The 27,429-nt window shown below is 41.8% G+C and overlaps 1 protein-coding gene across 1 annotated transcript in view; it reads right to left on the bottom strand.

Annotated features, from left to right (window-relative positions):
* Positions 1 to 14,275: 14,275 nt before the first annotated feature.
* Positions 14,276 to 27,429, bottom strand: part of abcc2 (ATP-binding cassette, sub-family C (CFTR/MRP), member 2) — a 45,954-nt gene continuing 32,800 nt past the window's right edge. The window contains exons 23-32 of the mRNA XM_050072015.1: positions 22,935 to 23,089; positions 22,239 to 22,394; positions 20,661 to 20,860; positions 20,413 to 20,539; positions 20,223 to 20,324; positions 19,880 to 20,023; positions 18,789 to 18,947; positions 18,543 to 18,709; positions 16,660 to 16,854; positions 14,276 to 14,587 (exon numbers count right to left, since the gene is read on the bottom strand). Of these exons, the coding sequence (XP_049927972.1) occupies positions 14,458 to 14,587; positions 16,660 to 16,854; positions 18,543 to 18,709; positions 18,789 to 18,947; positions 19,880 to 20,023; positions 20,223 to 20,324; positions 20,413 to 20,539; positions 20,661 to 20,860; positions 22,239 to 22,394; positions 22,935 to 23,089 (1,535 nt within the window). The 3' untranslated portion in view covers positions 14,276 to 14,457. The remainder of the gene's footprint in view (positions 14,588 to 16,659; positions 16,855 to 18,542; positions 18,710 to 18,788; positions 18,948 to 19,879; positions 20,024 to 20,222; positions 20,325 to 20,412; positions 20,540 to 20,660; positions 20,861 to 22,238; positions 22,395 to 22,934; positions 23,090 to 27,429) is intronic.

The raw sequence follows: 27,429 nt of genomic DNA, 5'->3' as shown, positions 1-27,429 counted from the left end.
AGAGATATGCAGGTAATAACAGTAGCTTACAACAACATTATTGAAAGTAATAATATTACAGTTCTGGCTACTGTGGTACAATATGTTGAAAGTATGTATTAATATCTGGCAGTATACATGTGTGCACAGTAATGAGCAGGTGAAATGTCTGTCTAGCTTACATATGAGGTGTCTCAAGTAGAGATGTACCGATACCACTTTTTCCTTCCCCATACCCATTCCGATCCCTGAACCTTAGGTATCTGCTGATACCGAGTACCGATCCGATACCAGCGCATAAAATAAAAATAGATGGGATATGAATTGTTGTATGTCTCAACTCCTAAAACTCTATGTAAAATATTAAGAAATAAATACATAATAGTAGAATGAATGCCATAAAACTTTTTTTTTATTATTATTATCCAGTGTTGACACAGATCAAGACACAGGTTAAAGTGCAGCCACACAATTTGGTAAAAAAGACATTTGACATGAATGCTTTTTAAACTCCGCTCCATTTCCGTTTCGTTTGCCTGTAACGTGCGTATGCGTAATGACATGAGGCATTACTTGGTATTGGATTGGTCATAGGCTGTACTCGCCGATACCCGACACCGCATTTTAAGCAGTATCGGAGGCATTTCCGATACTGGTATCGGCATCAGTACGACTCTAGTCTCAAGATTTAGGAAAATAAAATTTTATTGAATATAATAAAAGTAAAAAGTCACTTGACATGCTGCTGTTTTGTGCTATGACCTATTTAAGTGCTGGAAGTTGTTATTTACGTGACAACACCTGAATGCAACACAAGCTCCGCACCAAATGAGTGCCGTGCTGTGCTGCTGTGCGAGCAGCGTGTTTATCTGTGCCTAACAGCAGTCTGTTGATGGTTATTTACACAGTGTCCATAACAATAACTTTGTCAGCTGACAAACTGCACCGGGCTCGGGGTCAGGTTATGTCAGGAAAATGCGGCCGAGCCGCTCTAGCGTGCTCATCTGTGTGTGTGGCAGAACTCCGCCGTGCGCGATACAGAGAGCAGAGGAGAATTGTTAACGCGTGACCATGTAGACAGAAATGACACGATGACATAACATGATAAATAGTATATTGTTATTATATGAAGCGTCCGTCGCGCATAATAATATAACTTTAGTTTATGAAGAGGTAAGACGGAGCCCTCTCCTCTCCTCTTATTCGCAAGTGTGTGAATTGACCTGGATAACGGTTAAATCAGCAGCAGCAGTCATATTTCAGCAGCGGCTGCTAGTTGCATATATACAATAAGGTGCTCATGCACACACACACAATCTCATGTACACGCTCACACACAACATGCACACACGCACTATAGCGCTGTACTTGCCTTCAGCTGGAAAATCATGGGCATAGGGGCGCTGGCTTTTGGAGTAAGGTATATTACGGTACCTCATGGTACCACTACTGTGTGATAAGTTCAAAGTCCAATCGCAAGAGGGTGAGTGTCCATGCGCCGTCCAATAACGGTGCGCGCTGGCCAATAATGGCATGCGCTGGCCACCTGGCACTCAATATGCTGCTGCAGTGGTTTGTTTTCCAGTGACATTTCAGGTATTAGCTGAGCTACTGAGTATCTTTGAGCAGTGAAAGTCATTATTTATTTCTTTTTACTTGTAGGTTAGATGTGTTTATATATGCTACAGTGATTTGTTTTCCACAGAGCTCTAGGGTGCAAGCATTTTACTCGCATTTGCGACCAAAAATAGTTTTGTGCGTGCAAAATAAATCATTCAGGAGCACGCTGTGCGAGTACACATTTCAACCAGCAACAGAAACGAAAGGCGAATCCTGCCGGTTGCGGGTTGAATGGGGGTCACAGACAGGAATACGACGGAGCGCTATGGCCACCGCAAGATAACGGCTTACCGGCGACCGAGAAGCCTGGCTCCAGGTCCAATAATTTCCTCTTGGAAATTGTGTTATAAGTACCTGAACAGCCGAGCCGTGGCAGCACACAGGTATGTGACGTGTCAGAGGAGAAACGAGCCGTTCACACTTCTCTCTTTGTGGCAGGTAACGGTCCACAAACCTCACCGCACTTTAGGGACTGTTCTTTACTTATGGAGGGACTGTTCTTTACTTGTCAGAGGAGGAGGGTGGCTGGTTGATTTTTATTTTATTTATTTATTTTATTTTGATCCTCCCTATGTTAATCACTTATTGATGCTGTTTTTGAAGTATGAATAAGTCAATAAGTAATTTATTCCATTGAAATATCATTGATGTATTATAGAAAAGTGATTTATCTTTTTATAAATGACAAAAGGCACATCTGCCTCATTTTTGCTGTGGTATTGTGATACTACTCAGAACCGTGATACTTTCACTGTTATCGTACCGTGGGTCCCAATTTTGGTACCGTGACAACACTAGATGTCACAAACATAATCTCATGTACACGCTCAAACACAAGATGCACACACACACACTATAGCGCTGGACTTGCCTTCAGCTGAAAAATCATGGGCATGGGGGCGCTGGCTGTTGCTGGGGGGATTCTGTGTTTGGGGCTGAAGGGGAACTGAGAATAGAAAAAGTTAACTGTGTTGAAGAATGAAGCCATTGACAGTTTTACTGTGATTAAGCACTGTACTTGCCCTGAGCTACCCTTTTTATATTACACAGAGATGACAATTGGTGAAAGAAACAGTTGATTACTCTATGTTAGAGGAGGGAACCATTCATGGGATTTAGCTTTCTACTTGCCCTGACACTGAAGCTGGTGGTATGACCAGGATTCACCTTTTTTAAAGATAGAGATGAGAATTAGGAGAAATCTGCACAGGGCATTTGATGAGCACTGAATATAGCCTGGAAGACACAACCCAATTTGTTTAACTTACACAAGTTACAACACATCCTATTTACTGTTACAACAAGCCCCAGGCCCAGGCTGATAATATAAACTATCTGCAACATTTCTCCTGCATTGTTCAAAAGCCTACTCAATTACGAGTGCTGCTAAGCTAAAAGCTAAAGCTAATGTTATGTCCAATGACGTGCAGACAACGACTTGTGCTCACGGTCTTTTACATCAGAGGCCATTCATACACTCATCACCATACTAACTCCGCTTTACGGCACTGACGTCATGCTGTCGTGACTCCGCTATATTATGGCCTACGGCCATTTGCTACAGTTTTGTCAGAATAAGAAGACAAATTGACAAGCACACAGAAATATTATCTTCACATGACCTCATCACTTTTTTGTGTTTGCTAACGTTAGCTGCGGCAATGTTACTGCTAGCTAGCTAACATTATTTCAGAAATGGCTGACTCTGGTATCAGAACAGAAATGGTCTAATGTTGAACTGACTGGGTACATATAAACATTTAGTTTGATATAGTTTAGTTATTTGAGAGAGAATTTCATCTTACCTTCACTAGTACGGCTGTCTTCAAGCTCTGGGCAGAGACTGAAGCGGGAAAAGGAAAATCTGGGAAATTCCGACAGTAGCCCGACCAAGTACCACCATCGGAAAAACGTCAGGTCAAGTGCGTCAGCATGCACTGGCGCGAGTGAAATTCCGCTGGGAGACTGCCATCAACCCGCCAGCAGAAATTCTCTAGTGTCAGAGTGCACTGGTGCGAGTGAAATTCCGCTCCGCTCCGCTACCGGCCCTCCGGTAGAAACACTCCAGTGGAGTGTCGCTCTGATTCAGATAGAGCACCGATAGCCTATAGCGGAGGTGTGCTATCTGCTACACCTCTAGTTCTTCACATAGCAATTTCTTAATTCCTTCAATCTAGAAATGATGAATTTCGCTTATTGCTCCTTTAAATAATGTCGGGCTCGGTTCGGTGTCGGACATAACAAAACAGAATGACTGTCGGTTTTGGACAGAAATATGCGGCCCGTGGCGCACTCTAACACACACACACACACACACACACACACACACACACACACACACACACACACACACACAGGGAAAACCGGACATTATCATCAATTTATAAACACCCCCTGGACGCCCCGGACAGGACGTGAAAAGTTTGGTCAGCCTATAAAACACACCCACATCACACTTTAAACACACATTAAACATGGCTTGATAGTGACAATTTCAAACAGAAGTACACAAATCAGCTTCACTATAACTCGCAGCATTCAAAGCACTTGTCTTTTGCTGAGCACATTTTCCCCACAAATACAACATGCTAATGTTATTAGCACAAGCCTATGGCATTTTATGTTGTGTAAACTAGCCTAGCAGCTAGCAGACTTTTCCTCCACTCAAATGAAGCCAGGGACAACAGCAACATTTAACCAGTGGTGTGCAGTCAGGGGCAGCAAGGCTAGCACTGCTAGCCCTGTCAAAAATGTTTTTTTTCTGTTTTTTCCATAATTAAAAGGTCATTCTGAAATGTATCTGGAGTCAATTACTTGTTCAGTATGCAACTTTATCCAGAAAACGAATGGTTATATTTTGTGGAGCTCAAATCTCCTATGTCCTATAAACGCATCACAACTCCTTTCCTCTGCTGGGGCCAGCAGTAGTTGCATTGCTAGCCTCTGATCAAGCTGGACGCTGCTATTGGGTGCGTAACGTTGAGTGGCCGTATCATCAGCCAATCAAATTTTGATGTGTTATTGACAGAACGCCCTAAGACCAGCAGAGTTTCTAGTGCTGGCCTGGGCGTCGTCATTCAAATGAGCTTGGCTGATTGGCCCATGGGCAGGTGCGTGATCACGCACTGTCTGTTATTCCGGAAAGGTGATGGCGGTTGATTTAACAGCAAGATCGATAGATATGATTGCGGACCTGCTTCGGGTGCCTTTTTCAAGGCGCCCGTTTGCAGAAAAAAACGAAATAATTGGTAGAGGAAGACCAACGCCTAAAATGGACGCACTCACTAAATGCAACAAAGGCTTTGTGCGGCATTTTACTGCGGGAAACTACCAGCGGTATGAGTGGTTGACAGCTAGCTCGGAGCACAATAAGCTGTTCTGCTGGCCATGTCTGCTCTTCAGTACAAGCCCAGGTACATGGAATACCAGTGGTTTTAGCAGCCTTAACAGCTTCACCAGGGCAGCTGTCAAACATCAGGTCTCGCAGCGTCACATCATGAATGTGGTACATTTGAAAACGTTTGGTGAGGCCAGGGTTGATTTGCAGCTTGACGAGCAGAGGAGATGGGAAACAAGCCTGCACAATGAGAGAGTGAAAAAAAATCGTGACATATTGAGAGAGTTGCTTGGCAACCAAGAAGAGAGTCATGTTTTACAAGAGCTCCTTGATTATTTGATCTGTTTGTTGTTTAAAACAAAGTGAAATGCCTATTTTTTAAACTTACTTGCTGTAAGAAGAAAGGAGAAGACAAATACAGCTTCAGAAGAACAACAATTCACCAGAAAATCCATCAAAAACAAAGACAAACAAGGATTACAGTGGACAACAGTTACCACAAGAGCAGATACAAGGGCAGGAGGAGGAGGATGCTAGCCCTGCTAGGCAATGATCTACATCCAAGGTACTGAAGAGCACCCATCCACTTTTAAATGGAGACAATGTATCTGTAACAAAAACGTTAAGAGGAACTGGAAAATCCTGAAAATTCATTTTTTGCCACACATTTCTGATCAGTCTAATCAGTTAGCTAAGTTGAGCTAACATTAACATTGGCAGTTAACAGTAAGGATTCCATTAACAGTTGGGACAAGCATTATCAGTTACTTCATTCAAACAAGGCTCAGTGAGAACCAATCAAGAAGCTAGAAGTAATCTGACCAATCAGAGTGCTGTATACAAACAGCCCCACCAGCATGAGCCAATCAGAGACACTCCCCCACTGCTCAACTGTAAGTAACTACCACCCAATCCACTACCCTCCTGAGATAAAAAATGAATCTCAGAGAAAGGAGTTTAAACAGAAGCTGATGGAAGAAAAACCTGAGACTCTGTTTGCTGATCTTTATAAAAATGGAGAGGTCAGCAACCTAATATTTTATTCTGGACACCCCAATGCATGGCACAGTGCCATCATTCTACATCACCCCTCTGCAGAAAGAAAAGGCATCTGTAATGGATGGAAGCTGCAGATTAAAGAGAGTGAGGACCCAGATACAGTGATGACAACTATCAACATCTACAAAACTGGGAAGATTATGGTACAAGGCAACTTAAAGAACTTCCAGTATGAATTTCAAACCTTGAAAACATTAGCAGGAGCACAGAAAGAAAAACCTGGCCCTGCTGTCATTCTTCCTCTAGATCTCCCACAGACAGTGTCATCACCTCCCTCACCAACACACAGCAGCCTAGCAGAGGACCTGACCTGCAGGACCCCCGCTCTCATACATACCACCATGATTGAAATGAGAGATAAGCTTGCACATATGGAAAGTGAACTAGTGCAACTTCAGGAAATTTCCCTCCAGACAAACTCTCTTAGAGAATTGAACAAAGCCATCCACCTGCAACTGTCAACAATGAAGTCACAATATGAACAGACCCAGACCCAGCTAAAAGAACTGCAAGATGACAGAGACACATGCAGGAAAGAGTTGGCCATACTAAACAAACTGCTGAGAGAAATACAGCAAGAGAACACTAACAACAAGAAAGAGATATTTTTACTGGCTGAGAAGCTAAGAGAGAAAGAGGCGACAATTAACAGTCTCAACGAGCAGCTACAACATCCTACTACCCCAAACCCACACCCCGATGAACCACAAACTCTCACCAATCCACCGGCTGCCTCTCCTGACCTGAAGCAACCACCAGAAACACAGACAAACCTCAGTTCACCCAGCGAGCAGCAACACCCATCAGAGCAATCGTCACCTCCCCTTGATCAGCAAAATTCGGACATTGTTCTTCTTATAGACTCTAATGGGAAATTCTTGGATGAAAAAAGGCTGTTCCCAAATCACAGCGTGACCAAACTCAGGTGTCCCACCACTAACAAAGCCCTTGACCTGCTATCCGAACAACATCTTGGCAGCCCGAGCCACATCATAATCCATACAGGAACCAATGATTTGAGAGCCCAGCAGGAACGGGTTGCAACATCACTAAGAGCAGTGATTAATAAGGCCAGCAACACTTTTCCAAACACAAAGATTGTCATGTCCACTCTGCTCCCACGAAAAGACTTCCATCCTAAAACAATTTTAGGAATTAACGCCAGTATATCAAGAGACTGTGCTCTCAAACCTAATGTATATCTGGCCCATCACCCAAACATCAGTGTGGACAGCCTCTATGACCAAGTACACCTCAAAAAGGAAAACATTTCTGTCTTTGCCAAAACACTGAAAGATGCTGCGCTGGGTCGCATCCCCACATCAGGCCACCAAAACAACAGAGAGAACAGAACACAGATGGCACCGACCAGGACACAAGGACCAGCACACCGGAGACAAGAAAGGAGAGGTCCACCAAGACCACCACACCAGAACCCACAACACCGCCCTTCACACCACCCAGGACATGGAACAACTGGAGAGCCCCCAGAGCACCACCAAGGAACTCAACCCAGACCCCCACCCCTACTCAACCCCCAAGTACCACCACCACGACCACTGCCATACCCACCCCCACTTCTAATCCCACGTTCATGCCCACCTCACCTTGGCCCCTCACCCCCTCCCAGGAGTGACACCAATGTCACTGCACGACCTCCACAAACATGGCAGCAAGACCTCCACCCACCAGCACCATCACAGACTCACAGGAGAAGCTATGCTGAAGCCCTCACTGGTCCTCCAAGCTCCCATGACATGATGGACATCAGACAAATGCTTACACTCATCTGCACTCGCCTTACAGGCCAGGGGCCGTGGTGAACCCACACACCCACACCCACACACACACAAAATATATTACTATTACTATATGTTATTGTTATTGTTATAAGCTACTGTTAAATTTTATTTTTTATTTCTTTATTTTTATTTCTCTGTTTACGAATTCTATTAACCGATCAATATTCACTAATATCAATGCAACTATATGTTATTAATACTGTTTATCTAAACCAATTCTATACATAAAATAATTTATTAATCCATAGTCAAAAAAAAAAAGAGAGAAAGAAAAGAAAGCATTTTCACTTTGTATAAAAACAACAACTAATTCAATAATTAACACTGTAGCATGACACGATATGAATCCTTTGTCATCAGCCAATGGAACATCCAAGGGTTGAGATCATCAGCTTTTGGACTTAAAAGTAATAACTCCAAGTTTACTGATGAGCTCAAACACTCAGACATTATCATTTTAATGGAGACGTGGGACAGAGGAGACTTACCCACCGGTTGTCCTCCAGGCTATGGGGAGTTGACAGTCAATTCAAGAAAGCTTCCTGGAGTAACACAAGGAAGGAGCTCAGGGGGAATACTTATCTGGTTTAAAGCTGAATATACAAATTCTATTGAACTTGTTAAAGAAGGTGAAAATTATATATGGCTTAAGTTAAAGAAAGACCTGACCTCCAACACCCAAAACATCTATCTATGTGCAATCTATATCCCTCCAGCTGAATCTCCCTACTTTAATGATCAAACCTTTACTGATCTAGAAGGTGACATCAGTCATTTCCAAACTCAAGGAAATGTCCTAATTATAGGTGATATGAATGCACGCACAGCAGAAGAAACAGATAGTATAAGTACAAAGGGAGACAGATACATGAATAACAAAACTAACACCTGTCTAACTCTTCCCCCGAGGAATAATTATGATAAAATGACAAACAAAAATGGGAAAGAACTACTGCAGCTCTGCCGGGCCCTCAGTCTGTACATAGTCAATGGTCGGGTAAGAGGGGACTCCTTTGGCCGTTACACCTACAGTTCTTCTCTTGGCAGTAGCACAGTAGATTATGCACTAACAGATTTGGACCCTTTCTCTTTTAGAGCATTCACAGTTAAGCAACAAACCCCCTTTTCAGACCATAACCAGATCAGACTATATCTAAAAAGAACACACTCTAACCAACCATGCCCAAATCCCAGTAAATTATACAATATAACAACTCACTACAGATGGGAGCAAAACAGACTCCCTGAATACCAGGAAGCAATGAGTAGCCATGAAACTCAAGAGTATTTAAACTCTGTCCTGGCCCATACATATCCATGCAGTAAAGAAGGAGTAAATATAGCCACAAACCACATCAACAATATATTTTATCATGTGGCACAACAATCTAACTTACCCTTCCTAAAACCAAAACAAAAAAGGGGACAACAAGAAAAATGGTTTGACTCAGAATGCAAAAATATGAGGAAAAAACTAAGACAACTATCTAACCAAAAGCACAGGGCTCCAGAAAATCAGGAGCTACGTATACACTATAGTGACCTGCTCAAACAATATAAACAAACATTGAGAACTAAAAGAAAACACCACCTTGAAAACCAGGTGAACTTAATTGAAGAATCAATAAACTCAAACAGTTTCTGGGACCACTGGAGGACCTTAAACTATAATAAAAATAATAATAATCTAGCCATTCAAGATGGAGATATCTGGATAAAGCACTTTAAAGAATTATACCAAGAAACAAGTAACACACCTGAACAAGACCAAATAGAAGAAAAATTAAGCCAATTAGAAACAATAATCAAAGACTACCAAAACCCATTAGACTATGAAATTACTGAAAAAGAATTAGACCATAAACTGAAAACCCTAAAGTGTAAAAAAGCCTGTGGACCTGATGGCATTCTAAATGAGATGCTTCAACACACAGACTCCAAATTCAGATCAGCCATTTTGAAACTCTTCAATTTAGTACTCAGAGTTGGCTATTTTCCTGAGTCGTGGAGTGAAGGACTGATAACCCCCATATTTAAAAGTGGAGACAAGACAGACCCTCAGAATTACCGTGGGATCTGCATAAATTCATGTCTGGGAAAGGTTTTATGTAGTATACTAAATTCACGAACCATAGACTTCATTACAGAACATCAGCCATTAAGTAAAAGCCAAATTGGATTCCTCCCTAAATTCAGAACCACAGACCATATTTTCACACTGCACACTTTAATTGATAATTATGTGCACAAAAATAATGAGAAAATTTATGCTTGTTTCGTGGATTTTCAAAAAGCCTTTGACTCAATCTGGCACAAAGGCCTTTTCTTTAAATTAATTGAAAGTGGTATTGGAGGAAAAGTATACGACCTGATAAAATCAATGTATACTAATGGAAAATGCTCAATTAAGATTGGAACCAAAAAAACAGAATCTTTCTTCCAGAGACGTGGAGTAAGGCAGGGCTGTAACCTCAGCCCCACCCTATTTAACATATATATCAATGAATTGGCAAAACAAATAGAAAAGTCTCCTGGACCTGGACTGAAATTACAAGAGACTGTAATAAAGTGTCTCCTCTATGCTGATGACCTGGTCCTGTTGTCTCCAACAAAAGAGGGGCTACAGCAACACTTATCAGAACTGGAAAAATACTGCCAAAGCTGGGCCCTGACAGTTAACCAACCCAAAACCAAAGTGCTTATTTTGCAAAAAAGATGCAGATTACAGAGAAACAATAACTGTTTCAAAATTGGAAAAAACTTCATTGAACAAACAAACCATTATACATATTTAGGACTAAACATTTCAAACACAGGGAATTTTAACATGGCTGTGAATGATCTAAAAGACAAAGCAAAAAGGGCTTACTATGCCATCAAGAGATCAATAAACACTGAACTACCAATAAAAACATGGCTCAAAATATTCAAATCAATCATCGAACCCATTGCATTGTATGGCAGCAAGGTGTGGGGTGCACAAACTCAGCAAGACTGGACAAAATGGGACAAACATCCAATTGAAATCCTGCATGCAGAGTTCTGCAGAATACTCCTCCAGGTGCAGAGAAGAACTCCAAACTCTGCATGCAGAGCTGAACTAGGCCAATATCCTCTACTGTTAAATATTAAAAAACAAGCCCTAAATTTCTGGAACCACATTAAAACAAGTGACCCACTCTCACTTTCCTATAAAGCCTTATGCTGCCAGGAGCTGAACCCACAAAGGACTCCCCTCTACCTGCTTGTCCAGAGTCTGACCGAACCTTCAACCACTCTGACCGAACCTTCAACCACAAAAGAAAAAGAAAAATACAGAGAATATTGGAGAGAACTAATAAAATCCCAGAGCAAAATGGAAACGTATAAAGCCCTCAACAGACAGTACTCTGTGGCAACCTACCTGAGCACAGTGCCTGATAGGAATATGAGGAAAACGATGGCTAAGTACAGACTGAGTGAGCACAACCTGGCAGTAGAAGTCGGCCGACGCAAACAGAGCTGGCTGCCCAGAGAGGAGAGGTTGTGTTCTCACTGTGACCAGGGAACAGTAGAGACTGAGCTGCACTTCTTAACTCAATGTGACAAATATCAATGCATTAGAGAAGAATATTTTGCAAAAATAATAAAGATATTCCCAGAGTTCTTGCACTTGAATAACTTAGAGAAACTTCCGGTCCTACTGGGAGAGAGGGAGGACTGTTGTGTACTGGTGGCAAAATATGTAACAGCCTGCCATCAACTTCACATCACACATGATGATTGATAATTGTTTATATACTGATAATTAATCTGTTGTATAAATTCATTTCTTTATGACTTTTACCCTGCCATAGCCACTCATGCTCTCCATGTTTGTTTGTTTGTTTTTTAATTGCAGTTATTATAAATGTATTGTTATTGTTTATGCTCGTTATATTTGTGTTAATATGCTTTGGCAACATTGTTTTGAATGCAGTCATGCCAATAAAGCAGCTTGAACATGAACTTGAACTTGAAAGGCCTGATCGACTGCGTTATGTTCTTGGGGCAGCAAGAACTATCCTTCAGAGGGCACGACGAGAGAAGCGAGTCTCTTAATCAAGGTAATTACATGGAATTACTAACTTTGCTGTCAAATTATGACGCTGATCTGCGACAGCACCTTGCAACAGCCACAGTTTTTACGGGGACGTCAGGAAGGATTCAAAACGACCTCATAAATGCCGTTGCCGAGGTGTTAGATGATGCCATCAAGAAAGAGATCAGCCAGGCCAGATTTGTGGCCATTATGGTTGATGAAACATCGGACCTCAGCAACTCGGCTCAGCTGTCATATGTCCTGAGGTACGTTACAGAGGATAAGGGCGTGAAAGAGAGATTTTTAAAGTTTGAAGACGTTACGGATAAAAAACGAGCCAATGATCTAGCTGCTTTGATCATTAAAGTTTTGGAAAGCTATGATTGCAAAACAAAGTTAGTAGCTCAGTGCTATGATGGGGCCGCGGTAATGGCATCAGGGCTCAACGGAGTGCAGGCACTCGTTAAAGAAACCATCCCGCAGGCTCTCTTTGTGTATTGCTACGCACACACATTAAATCTTGTGATGTCCCAGGGAGCTTCAAAAATCAAAGAATGCAAGATCTTTTTTGCAAATCTGGGGGGATTGTCAGCATTTTTTACACGTTCTCCCAAACGGACGAAATTGCTGGATGATTTTTGCGGCAGAAGGCTCCCGCGGGTCTCTAATGTCAGGTGGAACTTCAACTCAAGGTTGGTGTGCACAGTGCATGAGAAAAGAGCAGAGCTGGTCGAGCTGTTCCAGCACATACTGGACCACGCTGAGGTTTTTGATCGTGAAACACTGCATTGCGCATCAGGACACTTATCACAGCTGAAGTCATTTGACTTCTGCTTTTTCCTTTTTGCTTTTGTTCGCATTTTTGACTTTGCAGATGTTCTCTTTGGGATCCTTCAAAGTAAGATCCTGGATGTGCAGTTCTCTCTGGCAAGGATTACAGAGTTTTGTCAGAGCCTTGAAGGTGAGCGGGGAAAATTTGATGGCATCTTTGAGGCAACAGTGGAGGCAGTGGGGCAGCCAATCGCAGCTAGAGGAAAACCTGATCCACGCGCGCATTGCAGAGAGCTACACGCAGCTGTAATTGACAGCACCCTCACGCAAATCAATAATTGGTTTGCAGATCACAAACGACTGCTTTTTGTTGGACTGCTGGATGCACAGAAGTTTCCACAATATAAGCAGACATTCCCAGAAGCAGAGCTGAAGAGCCTCGAGGAGAGCTATGGAGCTCAGTTTGACCTCTCCGTACTCAGTGCTGAGCTCAAAGTGTTGTACTGCATGACAAACTTCCAGGGGAAGAGCCCAACTGATCTACTGACTTTTCTGATGACCACGGGGCTTGCAGTCAGTATGTCACAACTATATGCCCTCACATGCTTGATCCTAACAATACCAGTGTCCACGGCCTCTGTTGAGCGCTCTTTTTCAGCTCTCAAACGCATCAAAACATATGCACGGACTACAACGGGACAAACGCGACTCTCTGCGCTGGCATCTCTCTCCATAGAAAAGGAGCTACTGGTTGATCTCAAGCAGAAGGGACAACTGCACGAGGACGTCATAGAGCGATTCATCATGAAGGATTGTAGGATGGATTTCATCTACAAGTAATCGGTGAGTGCTATTTTTTTTTACTTTCTCTGGACCAGATTGGCGCTGCTGTTGGGCTAATATCTCTCTCTCTCTCTCTCTCTCTCTCTCTCTCTTTGTGAAGTAAATTTAGAACCGTTTTTGGAGTATGTTTGTGTCTGTTATAGAAGTTGGATTTGGGTGCTGGCCCTGACTGAAACACCACCGCACGCTACTGCATTTAACATAGGTAACGTTACAAAATTCAGCTCCATTACAACTCACAAGGTTCACAACAAAACAACTGTCTTATACTAAACACGTTTTCCAAAAAAATGTAACATGCTAACGTTATAAGCACAAGCCTATGGCATTTTATCTTGTATAAATTAGCCTAGCAACGAGCTGAGATTTCCTCCACTCATACGAAGCCGGACTAAATCCTTTAGTATAAATCCCAGAAAGATAAGTCACACATAAGACTTAAAATGCTATTTTGGTGAGGCTTTATTGTCTTCACAATTTATTGTTTAGGCTATTTTCTGTGAAATTAAAGTGAATAAAAGATTTCAGCTTACAAAAATCTTCGCCATGATGTGTAGTTAAATTTCTGGGGAGGTGCACATCAGGCTGCGGCTTTGGGTACGGCATAGGCTCTATGTCGATGCAGAGCCTGTGCTGTAGGTACGGCGTCAATTCGACGCAGAAGTAGCCTATAAATCCCACATTATGTCCCCACAATGTGAGCAATACAACTACAGACACACAAACACACACGTCTGAGTTAGAGATATTTGAGATGCCTTATGCAACTCAGGTAGTGTATTTATCAAGAACAACTGAGCAGTGTTAGAGAAAGAATATTTATTGTATCCATATAAAAATTATTTACACACAGAATATGATTTCTTTCTATTGTTTCCTATGAGTACAAATGTTACAATATTTCTCTATATAAAAGTACAATCCAGTTTTCAAAATCAAACAACAAAAGCAATTTTTGAAATTAAAACAAAAGTACAAGTGCAAAATCAAAGAGCTGTGATTTCTTCTCGAGTTATTCCAGCATCCTTTACCATGGCATAGAAGTGGCCTTGTTTTTCAAGCAGGTTGTTTGGAGAATCAAATTCCACAATTTTACCAGCATCAAGCACCATCACCCTGTGGAGGAAGAGCACAGGAAGAAGTGGTAACCCCCTGAGTAGTGTGTGCCATTACTGTCTGGCAAAGGAAGACTCGACAGGACTTCCTGCTCTGATGTGAAAAAAATGGATGTGTACATATCTGTGCCTTCCATTAAGGACAGGTGGGGGGGGTGGGGGGGGTGGGGGGGGTGGGGGTTGGAGAATGCTTTTTACTTCGAGTGGGGATTTTTTAGTTTTTATATTAAGGTGTGAATGTTCTTCCATAAGTGTGCTGCAGGAGACTGGCAAACTGCACTGTGTTTTTCCAATTGCATGCTGAGATAAGCTCCAGCCCCCCCTGAACGAATGGATGGATCAATGGACGCACTGATGGAAAAAATGTATGGATGAGCAATTTAAAAAAACAACAAAAAACCTATATACAGGTGACCTTAAAAAAGGAATCGTGTTTTCATTACCTTAGAATAAACTATTTATGTCTACACTGAGAGCGGGTCCTCGTCCACAGAGTCCACCATGTTTCTACAGTAGCCTAGAATGGACAAACCAAACACTTGCTCTAGATAGGGCCATTTGCATTTTGCCACCGTACAACAGCCCCTCCGAACAGCACCAGAATAACACTGCTTTATTTAATGCTTTTAGTGGTTCAAATCAATTTATTTGTTTGTGTTGGGGAGGAAGAGGCCACTTTGGATAATTGGCTCGTAGTAAAAACCTCCGGAACATCTGGATCTTAAGTTATCAGAGAGAAAAGGTGACCAAACAGAGTTAGAGGAACATTGATTTGTAATATGAAACTGATTTATTAAAACCAGTAAAAACATTGAATAAATCAGTTTCATATTATATTGATTTGTAATATGAAACTGATTTATTCAATGTTTTTACTGGTTTTAATCCCCTGGTCAGATTGTTTCGGAGAGGAAAAGACCTCTGTGGATAATTTGGCTCCCAGCAAAAACCTTCTCCAACAATGAACACTGGAGGAATCTTATGCAGGAATTCACGCTTGGCACTGGGTTTCAGCTGGTTGCAATCTGCAACCCTGACTGCTAGATGCCACTAAATCCTACACACTGCTCTTTTAAGATTTAACATTTATTTTATTCTCAAATATTACATAATATATAAATGAATGTCAGGGCCTTGCTTGCAGAAAAAGGAAAATATTATGTTAAACTGCAGGTGGCATGAGGGAGAGCACAAAGCTCCAAAGCTACCATCCTATCAGCAGCCTGTGAAATACGGAAGCACTCTTCAGTGTATTTCACGTGGATACCTGATTCTCAAATGTGAAAACCCTATTCACCATAACTATAGAATACAATGAATAAATTCACACATCCTACTCTGAAACCATCTCTGTCGCCTATCCATAGTCTCAGGTGCTGGTAGCACATCTATGTGAAGACAATGGAGACTTTGAAGTCTGGCAGAACTTTCATGTCTGATTATCAGCTTGTAGATGTGCACTAAGGCTGACTTGGATCTCACAGCTGTGGCCATCAGGCTTTTCTCACAACAGAAGATGCATCCTCACTGCTGGAACACCTGGCCCATGAAATATGGAATCACACTAGCCCATTGTTTGGGACTGCACTAAAAGACAATGGTCTGAAAATAAACCCATACACAAATAATTCAACCAATTACAAGGGTTCGTCCAACAATATCTAGTCCTACAAGTGCTCATAATAATGGAAAGAGTAAATAGATACAGATAAGTGGACCTGTAAGATGCTGTTTCCAAGATCAAGAGCGAACTGTGAAGCTCAATGTTTCAGGCAACAAAGTCCTTGTATGCTGAAAATACTCACATTGATGAATTTAAAGCTCTAGAGAAAGTGAGCAAGTAGGCCTTGAGTTTAGATTGTATTGTCAGATGAATCTTATTAATGCTTGTTTACTGCATTTTTTAAAAAAGTTTTTATTGAGCAGAACTGTGTCATTATTACACTGTCATAAAAAGTCAGGATGATGCACAGTAGAGATAATTGCATTTTCAGCCGTGGAAATTTTCCATTGACAGGAGTGAAATGAGTGCTGAGACACCTTATCAAGACATATTGAGGGACACTAACTCACCTGGAGCTGTCCATGATGCTGTGCAGACGGTGGGCGATGGTGAGGACTGTGCAGTGTGAAAACTCTTTGCGGATGGTATTCTGAATCAGGTCGTCTGTCTCCAGGTCAACAGCTGCTGTGGCCTCATCCAGGATTAAGATGCGTGACTTCCTCATCAGTGCTCGGGCCAGACACAGCAGTTGCCTCTGCCCAACACTGAGAAGATAGAGACACGTAAGTAAAAAGTGTATGTGGAGCACACAGAGAAGAATTTAGAGCACAAATGGACACTCATTTTTGATTTGAATTGACTGAAATGATTCCTGTATCCAAGGGGCAAAGGGTAATTACGGAAGCAATGAATGCTAAATACAGTAGAAAACAACTGAAGTAATAGAGTCTACATGGATGCGATGTGAACGAGATTTATTTGCTTTTTGAGCCCGGTCTCACTCTAAAGTTGATGAAATCCGGTGCTTGGGCAGTGACTTGCAGCGTCAGCAATCAACGAAAAAAGGTGTCCTTAAATGTCGGCATGATACGCGGCTGATTGCCAGTATAGTTCAAAGGCGCCCGCCGGCGTCAGGGTGAAACGCGGTGGTACAAGGACGAACGTTAAGGCGTCGAAGGTCCAAGTGGGGCAGGAGGGAGGAAAGGTGGATGGGTCCAACAAACCACGACTTTCAACCAACAGAGCGGTGTTTGTGTCCCGTAAGATTCTAAAGCCAAACCCTGTTCGTTTTTTCCTAAAACTACCTACGTGTTTTCGTTGACTATACCCAGCCATGTGTGTTTGTTGCTGAAGGAAAGAAAAACGTCAACTTAAGTTTATTTTGAAAGAGACTGTGTGTAAATGTTAAATTTCCTGTGAAAACACAAGTGTTCCTTGAAAGAAGACAATGCATGTAACAGGCAGAACTTAACACGGTGGCCCAGAATGTCAACACCAATGCACCCAGGGTACCTTGCATGTCATATGTGAATGTGGAAACCCAAAGTCAATATGTGCCGAGGTCGGAGTGAGAATGTGTTGCCAATGACGATGTCCTGACCTGCTCCACGCTCCTCCTGGCTCTATTGTGATGAAGCTTCGCACAACTCCAACCTATTTTCAGAGCAACAGCAGGTAATTTCTTAGGGTTGCTCAGGCCTCAACAGGCTTCCTGAGTGGTAATTTGTAGTATATCTGGAAAATGTTTCTGCTCCATCTGCCCTCACTTGCTCTTTGTGAGGATGAAGTGTTGTAGAGGACAATTGCATTGCACTTAGGACGAATTGTGGCAGACTTATATGTTATTACATCTTTTCTTTTCATACAGTGAGTGAGCAAACTCTGGCAGGTTGTGCATGAAGTGTCCCGATACTCTGCAAGCAGCAACAACATGTAGGAAGCTTTTAAAACCCTGAGCCAGCGTAAGCACCGGCTTGCTGTTGCTCTGGAAACAGGTTGGAGGTGCGCAAAGCTTTGCCAAAATAGAACGAGGGTGAGCAGTTTTTTTCAAACACGCAAAACATGTTGCTGGGCCTATTCACTGACGCATGAAGCAGGTTCGGACAGCTTTATTTGGAGAAACTGAAATCTGAGGTTTGTTAGCTCTCTCTGTCACATTACGTCCACTTATAAGATGGAGGAGTACAAATCAACATCTACAGCAAACTTTGCATCAAGTCCATTCTGTGCCATTTACCTGTGTGTTGTCTGTCTGTGTGTATTTTTATAAGCCAACTGAGAGTAACTTGGTTTGTACTCAGAGGAAAAAATAATTGTCAGAAGCCCTCATTTGGTGTATCCCTAATGATTTTTTTCCCGCGACCCTGACTAAGATGAGCAGTTATGGATAATGAATAAATTAATGAATCATCGTTTCTAATGTGGAAGAGTAAAATCTAATTTCATGGCCCACCTGAGGTTCTCTCCCCCCTCTGCGACTTCATGTTGTAGTCCTTCCTGCAGCCCTGCTACGTAGTCCTTCAGATGGGAGAGCTCCAACACCCGCCAGATCTCCTCGTCGCTGAATTTGTCAAATGGGTCCAGGTTCATCCTCAGGGTCCCGGAGAACAACACTGGGTCCTACACCCACGTGGTCAGATATGTCAGTGCACCAATAAAAACTGAATGCTATTCTTGACTTTGAGTTGTTGTTGTGTACCTGTGGTATGATTGTGAGCCTGTTTCTGAGGTCGTGCAGGCCGATTGCGGAAATATCAACACCATCAATGAGGATGCGACCTTCTGCAGCTTCAATAATTCTAAACAGGCAGTTGGTCAGACTTGATTTCCCAGCTCCTGTGCGACCCACGATACCAATCTGATTGCAAGAAGAGACAGCACAAAGGGTAAAACATTTCGGCTGATTTATCTTCTAAAAAAGGTTTTATAGTCTGAGTCACTGATGTGTTTCTGCAGGTAAACAGACTGTCTGTATAAAAACAAAAACTCAGAGTGATATTGTCATTTGAAGCTTTTTCACACAGATAAATGCACACCATCATAATGAAAGCTTTTAAACCAGCTGTCAGAAAGCTGAATTGTGGTTAAAACTGAGATTAAATTCATATTCACAGAAACAGCAGCAGCATTTCTTTAGAGTGTGTCTCGCTGTAGCTGTAATTCTATCATAAAGCAAATCCATCAGTCTGAGACATGCTAGAGAGTGAAAGAAAATAAGATACAACATAAACTGTGTCTGAAGGATTAGTCCTGTAAAGGCATTAGAGTTCCATGACATCAGAAGCTATGTTTTCTACCTGTCTGTGTTGTTGTCTGTGCATGGCTTGTGCTGCAGCCCATGTGCACGCTGCATAATAGTAAAAGGCTGACTGATCAGAGATTTGAGATTCATAAACAGAACATCCAGGAATAAATGAACAGATCATTAATGCTGCAAAGAAAAGCAACTGAGACCAGACTGGAGCAAACAAATCACTGATACTGCCTTGCAAAGATGAAAGGCACAAACTCAAAGGGGACTAGAAGAAACTCAGATGTTGGTCTTGTCAGCGTGAAGAAGCCGCAGCATAACATGCCCGTTTTAGTCTGATGTCAGTTTATATCATTATATTTATATTGTTTTCAAAGACATATTTGATATAGATAGAGGCATACTAGCCAACTTCTATTGATCTAGGGGTTTATCTGTTCAGCAGTCCAATTAGGATTCACTCTTTGATTAATCCTACAGGCTCGTTATACATACACACAGAAACACACACACACACACACACACACACACACACAGACCTTCTCAGTGCTCTCGATGTCACAGGAGATTCCATGCAGCACCAGGTCTAATTCAGGTCTGTAACGGACCTTGTACTGGTCAAACTGTAGCCTTCCTGCCTCGGGCCATTTCTCTGGAGGCCGCTTGTCAGTTATCCACTTAGCCTGCAGAAACAAAGACACGCAGTGTAGATGGGAAATTGAGATGCAGTTATCTCATCTGTCTATTCCTGACCTAAATTATGAAAGCTCCAACTTATATGAGGAGATGTAGACACGTTATAAGTCAAGGAAAAAACACACTTAACAACAAAATGATAGTGACACCACCGGAAGGAAAATAAAAGCTCTCGATTCAACAAACCTCGTTCTCAAGCTCGCTGTATTCGCTCACTCTCTCAACAGCAACGATATTTGTCTCCAGCTCTGATGTCATCCTCACCAGCCAATTGAGGGTCTGGGTCACCTGTAAAGCCCCAGTAGGAGATTATTATTGGCATATACATTCACATCATTATACTGCAGTGTGTGTGATGAGAGTGTGAGTCACTTACATTAAGTGCATAAGATATAGACATGCCAACTATGCCGCTGTCCAGAGACTCCCTAGAAATGACGGCAAACAAGGCAGCAAAAAACACCACAAGGTTACCAAGAAACTCCAGACGGATGGCCAGCCACCTGCAGAGGGAACAGACAGAAACACATACACGCAAATGTAAGGATATCACCATCAACCAACGCACTAAAAAGCTATAGAAAGATAACAAGCTTGGATTTGTTGATGTTTTGATTGTCTGACCTGTTTGAGACTATCCATGGGTAGACACTCTTGAGGTTTTCATCAATGGTTGTTTCGTTGTGTTTGAGAAACCTGTCTTGATGGCCGTAGGCTCTTATCACAGACAGACCGGACACTGTCTCACTAAAGTGTGAGTATATAGGAGAGCGGGACACAGAGTCCAGGCGACGTAGCTGCCTCGAAGTCGCCACATAGAAGCGCTGGGTGTAGAGAGGGCAAGAGAAATCAACAGAAAACAATGGTGGTTTACAAGCTCTTCTGTCGTCACAACTTAGATGCTCACACCTGACTCATGGGACATAATGTGCAATAATGAAATATTAAAGGAGAACTTCACCCACAGAAATGATCATTTGCATATCATTAACTCACACCGTGTTACATTGAATTATGGAAGAAGACTGTTTTTCTCACATGCCCCCGTTTAACAAAGAATCCCAAAACAGAGAAAATTCTTGAGTAATTGAAGTCATAGGGGTCCACGCTTGACAACAGCAAATTTATATCAAATCAGCTGTTTATAAACTCTCACACAACTCATGCAGTATAATCCAAGTCTCATTTAACAAGTTGTGTACTGAGTACTTTCCAGACACATGCAGTCACGCTAAAACATTAGTATTTAAAATACTTGCATGTGAGCAACACGCACAGGCATTCGATTAAGCAGAGTTAAAACAGACACAGTTGCCCAGGTGTGTCACTCATCCATGCGTGAGACATTTTTGAATTAGTGTTTTTCTTCACTAATTCAATGTAACATTGGTGGAGTAACTGATATACACATATTAATTTTGTGGGTGAAGAATTCCCTTAAAGAAAATATCGTGAACATAATCGTGAACATTCTCCATTAACCATGTACTCTTGATATCTTACACAAATACCTCAGATTTGACATATACAAACACAGGGCTGCACCCCACAAGTTGAAAAATTTGAATCATTAGTCAGAGACTGAGATTCTTTAAGTCCAGCATTCATTTTAGTTTTTGTTTTTTGTCAGTAAGTTTGCTGTGTACTTCTGGGGATGTTTGGGTCCCCAGATGTAGCTGCAGAGTGAGCACTCCTCACTTTCACGCGGCTTTCCGTTACAGGTAGCTGGGGGCCCAGACCCAGGGTGAGTCTGAGTGAGATGCCTGGAGGAGGAGACGCTTTGCGCAGTCATGCTCCAACATAACACTATATTCTGCCGTATGCTTAGAAGTGGTGGACTGACAGCTCACAGCAACTTTATAAGATGTAGCCTCTGGGTTTTGTTTGATATCTAGTGTAAACATAGTTAGCATGCATTAGCTCAGAGGGCTAACTAAGGTTGTTTACTATATTACATATACTGTCACCGTGAACATCCTACTGAACCCTCTTCAATCTCTCAAACTCTTTATGGAAAAAACTAAACGAATAGTCGAATATTTGCACTGAACAGCCAAATCCAACATAATTCTGAGTGGGTACAGCCCTATTCAAACATATCTGTAAGCATCCCTAACATAGTTATTATCCATACTGGTAACTTGTTTTTGGCACTTGGAACTTGTTTTTAACTTTTTTCTTGTGCTACCTTGGTCAACTCACCTGTACAAAGTAATAGACCAAGGCCAGAGGGAGGATGATGATGGTAAAGAAAGGAGTCGCCAGACAGATGACAAACAGTGTCCCCAGCACGCCCAGCAGACACAGGAGCCAAGAACGGAAGGACTGTGGAATGGCTTCGTCCACTGTGAAAATGTCCTTTAGAACCAGTGATAGGAAAATTAGTCTTTTTTAATTAAAAGCACCTTAATACGGTGTTTTCAATTGACCCAGAACAGATTAAAAACCATCTAATCTCAGTGTTTTCCCCTTTTTCTCATTAACATCTGTGGGATTGCCATGCCTCCTGATGAGGACATATTCAAGTACACCTGAGAGAATTAGGGATTCACACAAAGAAGAGACATTAAATTAAGAGGGCTTCAAAATCACATCTTACGAGCAGATGTTCTTAGTTAAGTCCTTGTTCATCAGGAGTCTCCATGGCAATAATTGCTACATGCTGAATTGGCACTGTGTTTGAAGAGTGAAATTGCTTCAACTCCAAAGTCCAGCAGTTGCTCTAATATATGCCGGTATCAAACTGAGATGATTTTAAGCAGACTGTTTCAAGTAATCCATAAATTACAGGGTACGAATATGTAGGCATCAAAACTTCAGAGCAAAAGAAAGCAAAAGAGGACAGAATAAGATGGGGGAGAGTGAATATGAAAAAGGTAAATGACAAAACAATCCTACCTTTGCAAAGCGGTTGACCACCCTACCAATGGGTGTGGTGTCAAAGAATACCATGGGAACTCGCAGTATGTTGTTGAGCAGCCTGGAATGCAGGATATGTGACGCAGCGACCGAAGCGTTGGCCATGAGCAGGGTGCCAAGGAACACAAAGATGCCTGCAATGAAACACACGTTTCTCAAATACATAGCTGCACCTTCACACAGTGAAATCCATTTGTCCACAGTTGCTAAACTGAAGCACCGCATTAGTTCAGGCAGAACTCATCTCATCTCATGTTTTAATTATGCCTCTACAGCTGATAAGCAATAGTGGTTCCATCACCAAACTTCAACAGAGGTAATTAACACTGAAGTACGAGCAATCTTCTGAATAAACTTGAGCAGCTCTTTGGAGAGCACTTCAACAACAATTCTCAGCGTAGGGAGACAAGATAACAAGAAACATTATAGTGTCACATTATCCTCATTTCACCTTATACTTTACTTGTTACTTCTAGCATATACACTTAATATATTTCTGCATTCAGTTAACATTTGGTTTAGTCATTTGGACTATTGTCTACACAAGTTTTATTTATGTTTATATTTATTACAGATATTTAATGAGCATTGTTGGAGGGTGCCTGAAGCCTTAAATGTTCATTGCCAATGACTGCTTCGATGTAATTGTTGCACATATGATGACAATGATGAATCTGAACTTGAGACATATCAGCAGATGTGTCTTGTTTCAAGAGAGGTTGATAACTCCATTAACTCTCCAGCAGAAAGCAGCTGTACAAAGAAATGATAAACTTGAGACATCCTTTGAGCAAGCTTCCTCGTGGTAAAGATCTGTTTTCATCATCGCAATGTTGAGAGGCTAACCTTCTGCTGCTCATAAAGGTCTTTGAGTATCACAATACGGGTGCTTTTCACTCATTCATTAACATGTTATCAGCCAAAAAAGGACTGTTATTTAGCCAGTTATGGTTTTTAAGCTATTCTTTTCAGGAACTAAACGTGCTGAAACTTACATACAGCTGCTAATTCTTTTTGCAATATTGTTATATATTGTTCCCCCTAAACTTCAGTTAAATGCCCCGTCCCTTTTACTGGCCCGGTTTGGCTTCACATTTTGACAAATGAAGGCCTGTCTCAATTAGAGGCCTGAGGTGTGTCTCAAATCACATACTTCCGTTAGTGTACTGCTATGTAGTATACTGTGCGCACTATGTACTCATTGGTGTAGTGCGCAAATTTCGACAGGGTAGTGTTGTCTCAAACCAAACACGGACATTGTGCACTCACTGGAAATGACATCTGCAAATTAGCTAGTTAGCAAACTAGCATTAGCATTTGCGGTACCAAATCATTACAGACTGCTAAATTCACCCAACAAACATACTGCTGGTTTATACCCGACAACAGTATAGTGGTGCTTAGTGCAAAAAACACGTGAATTTGTACAATGCAGCGACGTTCACGGTCGCACAGCCCTCGGCCGCTATTTCCAGTTTGAAAAGTGGTCCCTCCCCTTCCGCTACGTAGCCAAGATGGCGACCATTGAGTGCGAGAAGTGTCCATAGTTCCACACTCAACTTTCTGACCGTTTTGAGTGCACCATCCGGGTACTCATAGTGCACTACATTTTTCCATACTTCTCAGTGTGAACGCACTTATGCACTGAAAATAATAAGTGTAAGTACAGAAGTACGCGATTTTAGACACAGCATTGGTCTGGATGCCAAGTAGTTCTTTATTTTAAAGAAGTTCTTTGGAGTTGTTGGCTACCTCAAATTATGTGTCCATTTCTCGATTACCCTGCAAATTATTCATATTCCTTTAGTCCATCAGGGTCCTCAGATCAAAAGAATCAAAAGGGTTTTTCAAAAATGAATCCAAGTTGTGAGTATTGTTTTAACAGGGTAAAGTGGTGTGGTGTCCGTATGCCAGGTGCCGTAATCCTCGAGTGCCATTACTTTCTGTTGTGTCTAGTCAAGTGTGTTAATTTTTGTCATGTTCATGTTTAGTGTTTCATGTTTTATGTCATGCCTTAGTTAGTTTCATGTTTAGTCCTTTGTTGTCTTGAGTACTTTTATGTTTAGTCACTCATAACTAGTCTCATTATGCACTTCCTGTTTTATTTTGGCACTCACCTTTTCCCTCTCGTTTCAGACCCTGCCTTCCTCCCTTTGTGTGATTTTCCCTCCATTGAGATTGTCAACCCCGCCCCTGATTGGTTTCACCTGTTTTCCCCTACCTCATGTATAAATAGTCCTTGCCTCCCTTTGTCCTGTTGCCAGTTTGTTTGTCCAAGTCTGTGAGTATTGTCAAGCGTCCCAGTTTTCTAGCTGTCAAGTTTCAGTTTAGTTTGAGATAAAGTTTGATCCTCCCTGTGAGTGCTTTGTGTTGTTACTTTGATTTCCCTCCTTGAGAGCAACTTTGTGTTATTGAACCTTTTTGTTGGAATAAACACCTTTTTGTTATATCCACACCTGTCCTGGATTCGTGCGTTTGGGTCCACCAGTTTTGTGTCAAAGGTCATTACACTGCCACTTTCACTCTGAATTGCTCTCTCAATTTATAATTGATATATATTTTCTAAAGCCTAATTTTTAAACAAGTAATATTCATACTGGTCTAAATTAACAATTTGAGTATACTTCCCAATCTTTGCTGAGCAATAGTTTTGCGTGAAAAGAATTAAAGGCCTGTCCCAAATATAGGCCTATTGATTTCAGTGATCTAAGCAAATAAAAGCCCAGGCTATTAATTGAAGTTTTACGGTATTAGTAGTAGTAGTGGTAGCAGTAGCAGTATATGTCGTCTTGTACCAAATATGTGTCAGATGTTACAAGTTATTAAATGTTAGTATTTCTGTGATCTGTTTGTTTTGTCACGTGTTGCATCTGAGATTTAATAAGACGTTGCTCTCCAACAAGAGATCAGAAATACCATTCTTCTGTGCCACCCAAATCCCCTCTTTTTTTGTTTGTACTGAGTTTACCTCAGTAACAAGTTTTGTGAAACATCACAGTAAGATGCTGATTCAAAAATTAATCAAAAAGGCTTGGCTCCAGCATCAGCCAGTCTTGTTTTGGATTCACCAACATGTACAGTACATCTCTGGGGATGTATTGTACTTATAAGATGAAGAGAGAGCAGACATTGTTCAGACAGAAATCAGCTCCCTTCAACATCTCCTGTGGCAGAAAAGAAAAACTGATGTAGTCTGCTGTAGACATGGTCTCCAAAAGTGTGTATCTGCACAAGTCTATTGGAAAGGAAACCTGACACTTTGGCACAGCCTAATTCATTATTATTATGCCTGTCATCACTTCTTCAGTTCAAGCTCCTCTATTCTGATGTCTCCTGGTGTCAGTGCTATCATCTATCCTTCTTTTGTCCTGTTCACTGTATAAATTAGTATAAAAATCATCTGCAATTGAATAAGGCAGCCAGGTCTTTAAGTTCATCCGGTCTGAGGAAAATTAGATTTAAATGGTGTGAAAATTACTGTAAATTGCTATAAGTGTTGTGGTTACGAAAGAGGTCATTTGTGCATTAGCATTTCAAAGCATTTAGATCAATGGAAAAGTTCAACAACTGGGGAAATACACTTATTTGCCTTTTTGCCGAGAGTTGAGGAAACTGATACCATTCTCTATGTCAGTGTGATAAGGCCCAGAAACACCAAACCAACATCAAAGAACTACTGGTGACGAAAGTTGACTGTTGCGTTGCCTCATGTTGCCTGTGTCTCGGCCAAAAAGTTGCACTTGAGCCAACGGCCAACTAACACAAACATTCTGCACTTGCCTGAGAAGAAATTAGTCTCTATACCAGCAGGCGGTGGTAGCCTGTATTCCTCATTCAAAGGGAAACTAGAACTGATTCAACATCCTAAATCAGCCAGAAAAACGCAGACATGGGCTGACTATTGCCAACGGTGCAGGACACACTGCAAAAACTAGGGCGACAGACACTCACCGATGGCCTGACCATGACCGACAGCATATCGTTGACTTGGTTTGTCAGGGCCCTTAAATATAGCGCTGGAGGCAGGAGTCAATTAGCTTAGCTTAGCATATTATTATGAACATATGATTAGACCCTACACTATTCCATAAGTGCGTCAAATACGACCTGTATCAGAATCAATGTGTTTCTATACTGATTATGTTTACTGAAGCTCTTAATATGATAGTCCCTGCTCAGTCTCCGTGTCTCCTCACTGTATGCAGTTATGACAAACTACCTGTTTCTGGCTGTGATCATTGCACACAGGAACATTGTATTTTCCACGCCTATTGTTGACTTTGCAATCTTTCTAAAGAAGATGGAGGAACAGCTACAGCAGAGCGACGTCAGTGGAGTCTGGAGAGGTCTGAAAACCATCTCAGGACACAAACAACCAGACTCCCAGGCCAGAGGTGACCAGCAGTGGGTGAATGATCTGAATCTGTTCTTCAATAGATTTGATCAGTCTGCCCCTCCCCTGACCCAGACATCA

Source organism: Epinephelus moara, chromosome 19 (genome assembly GCF_006386435.1).
Source record: "Epinephelus moara isolate mb chromosome 19, YSFRI_EMoa_1.0, whole genome shotgun sequence".
In the NCBI taxonomy this organism is placed as follows: domain Eukaryota; kingdom Metazoa; phylum Chordata; class Actinopteri; order Perciformes; family Serranidae; genus Epinephelus; species Epinephelus moara.
Note: the sequence above shows the minus strand (reverse complement) of the source record. Positions and strands in the feature narration are given on the sequence as shown.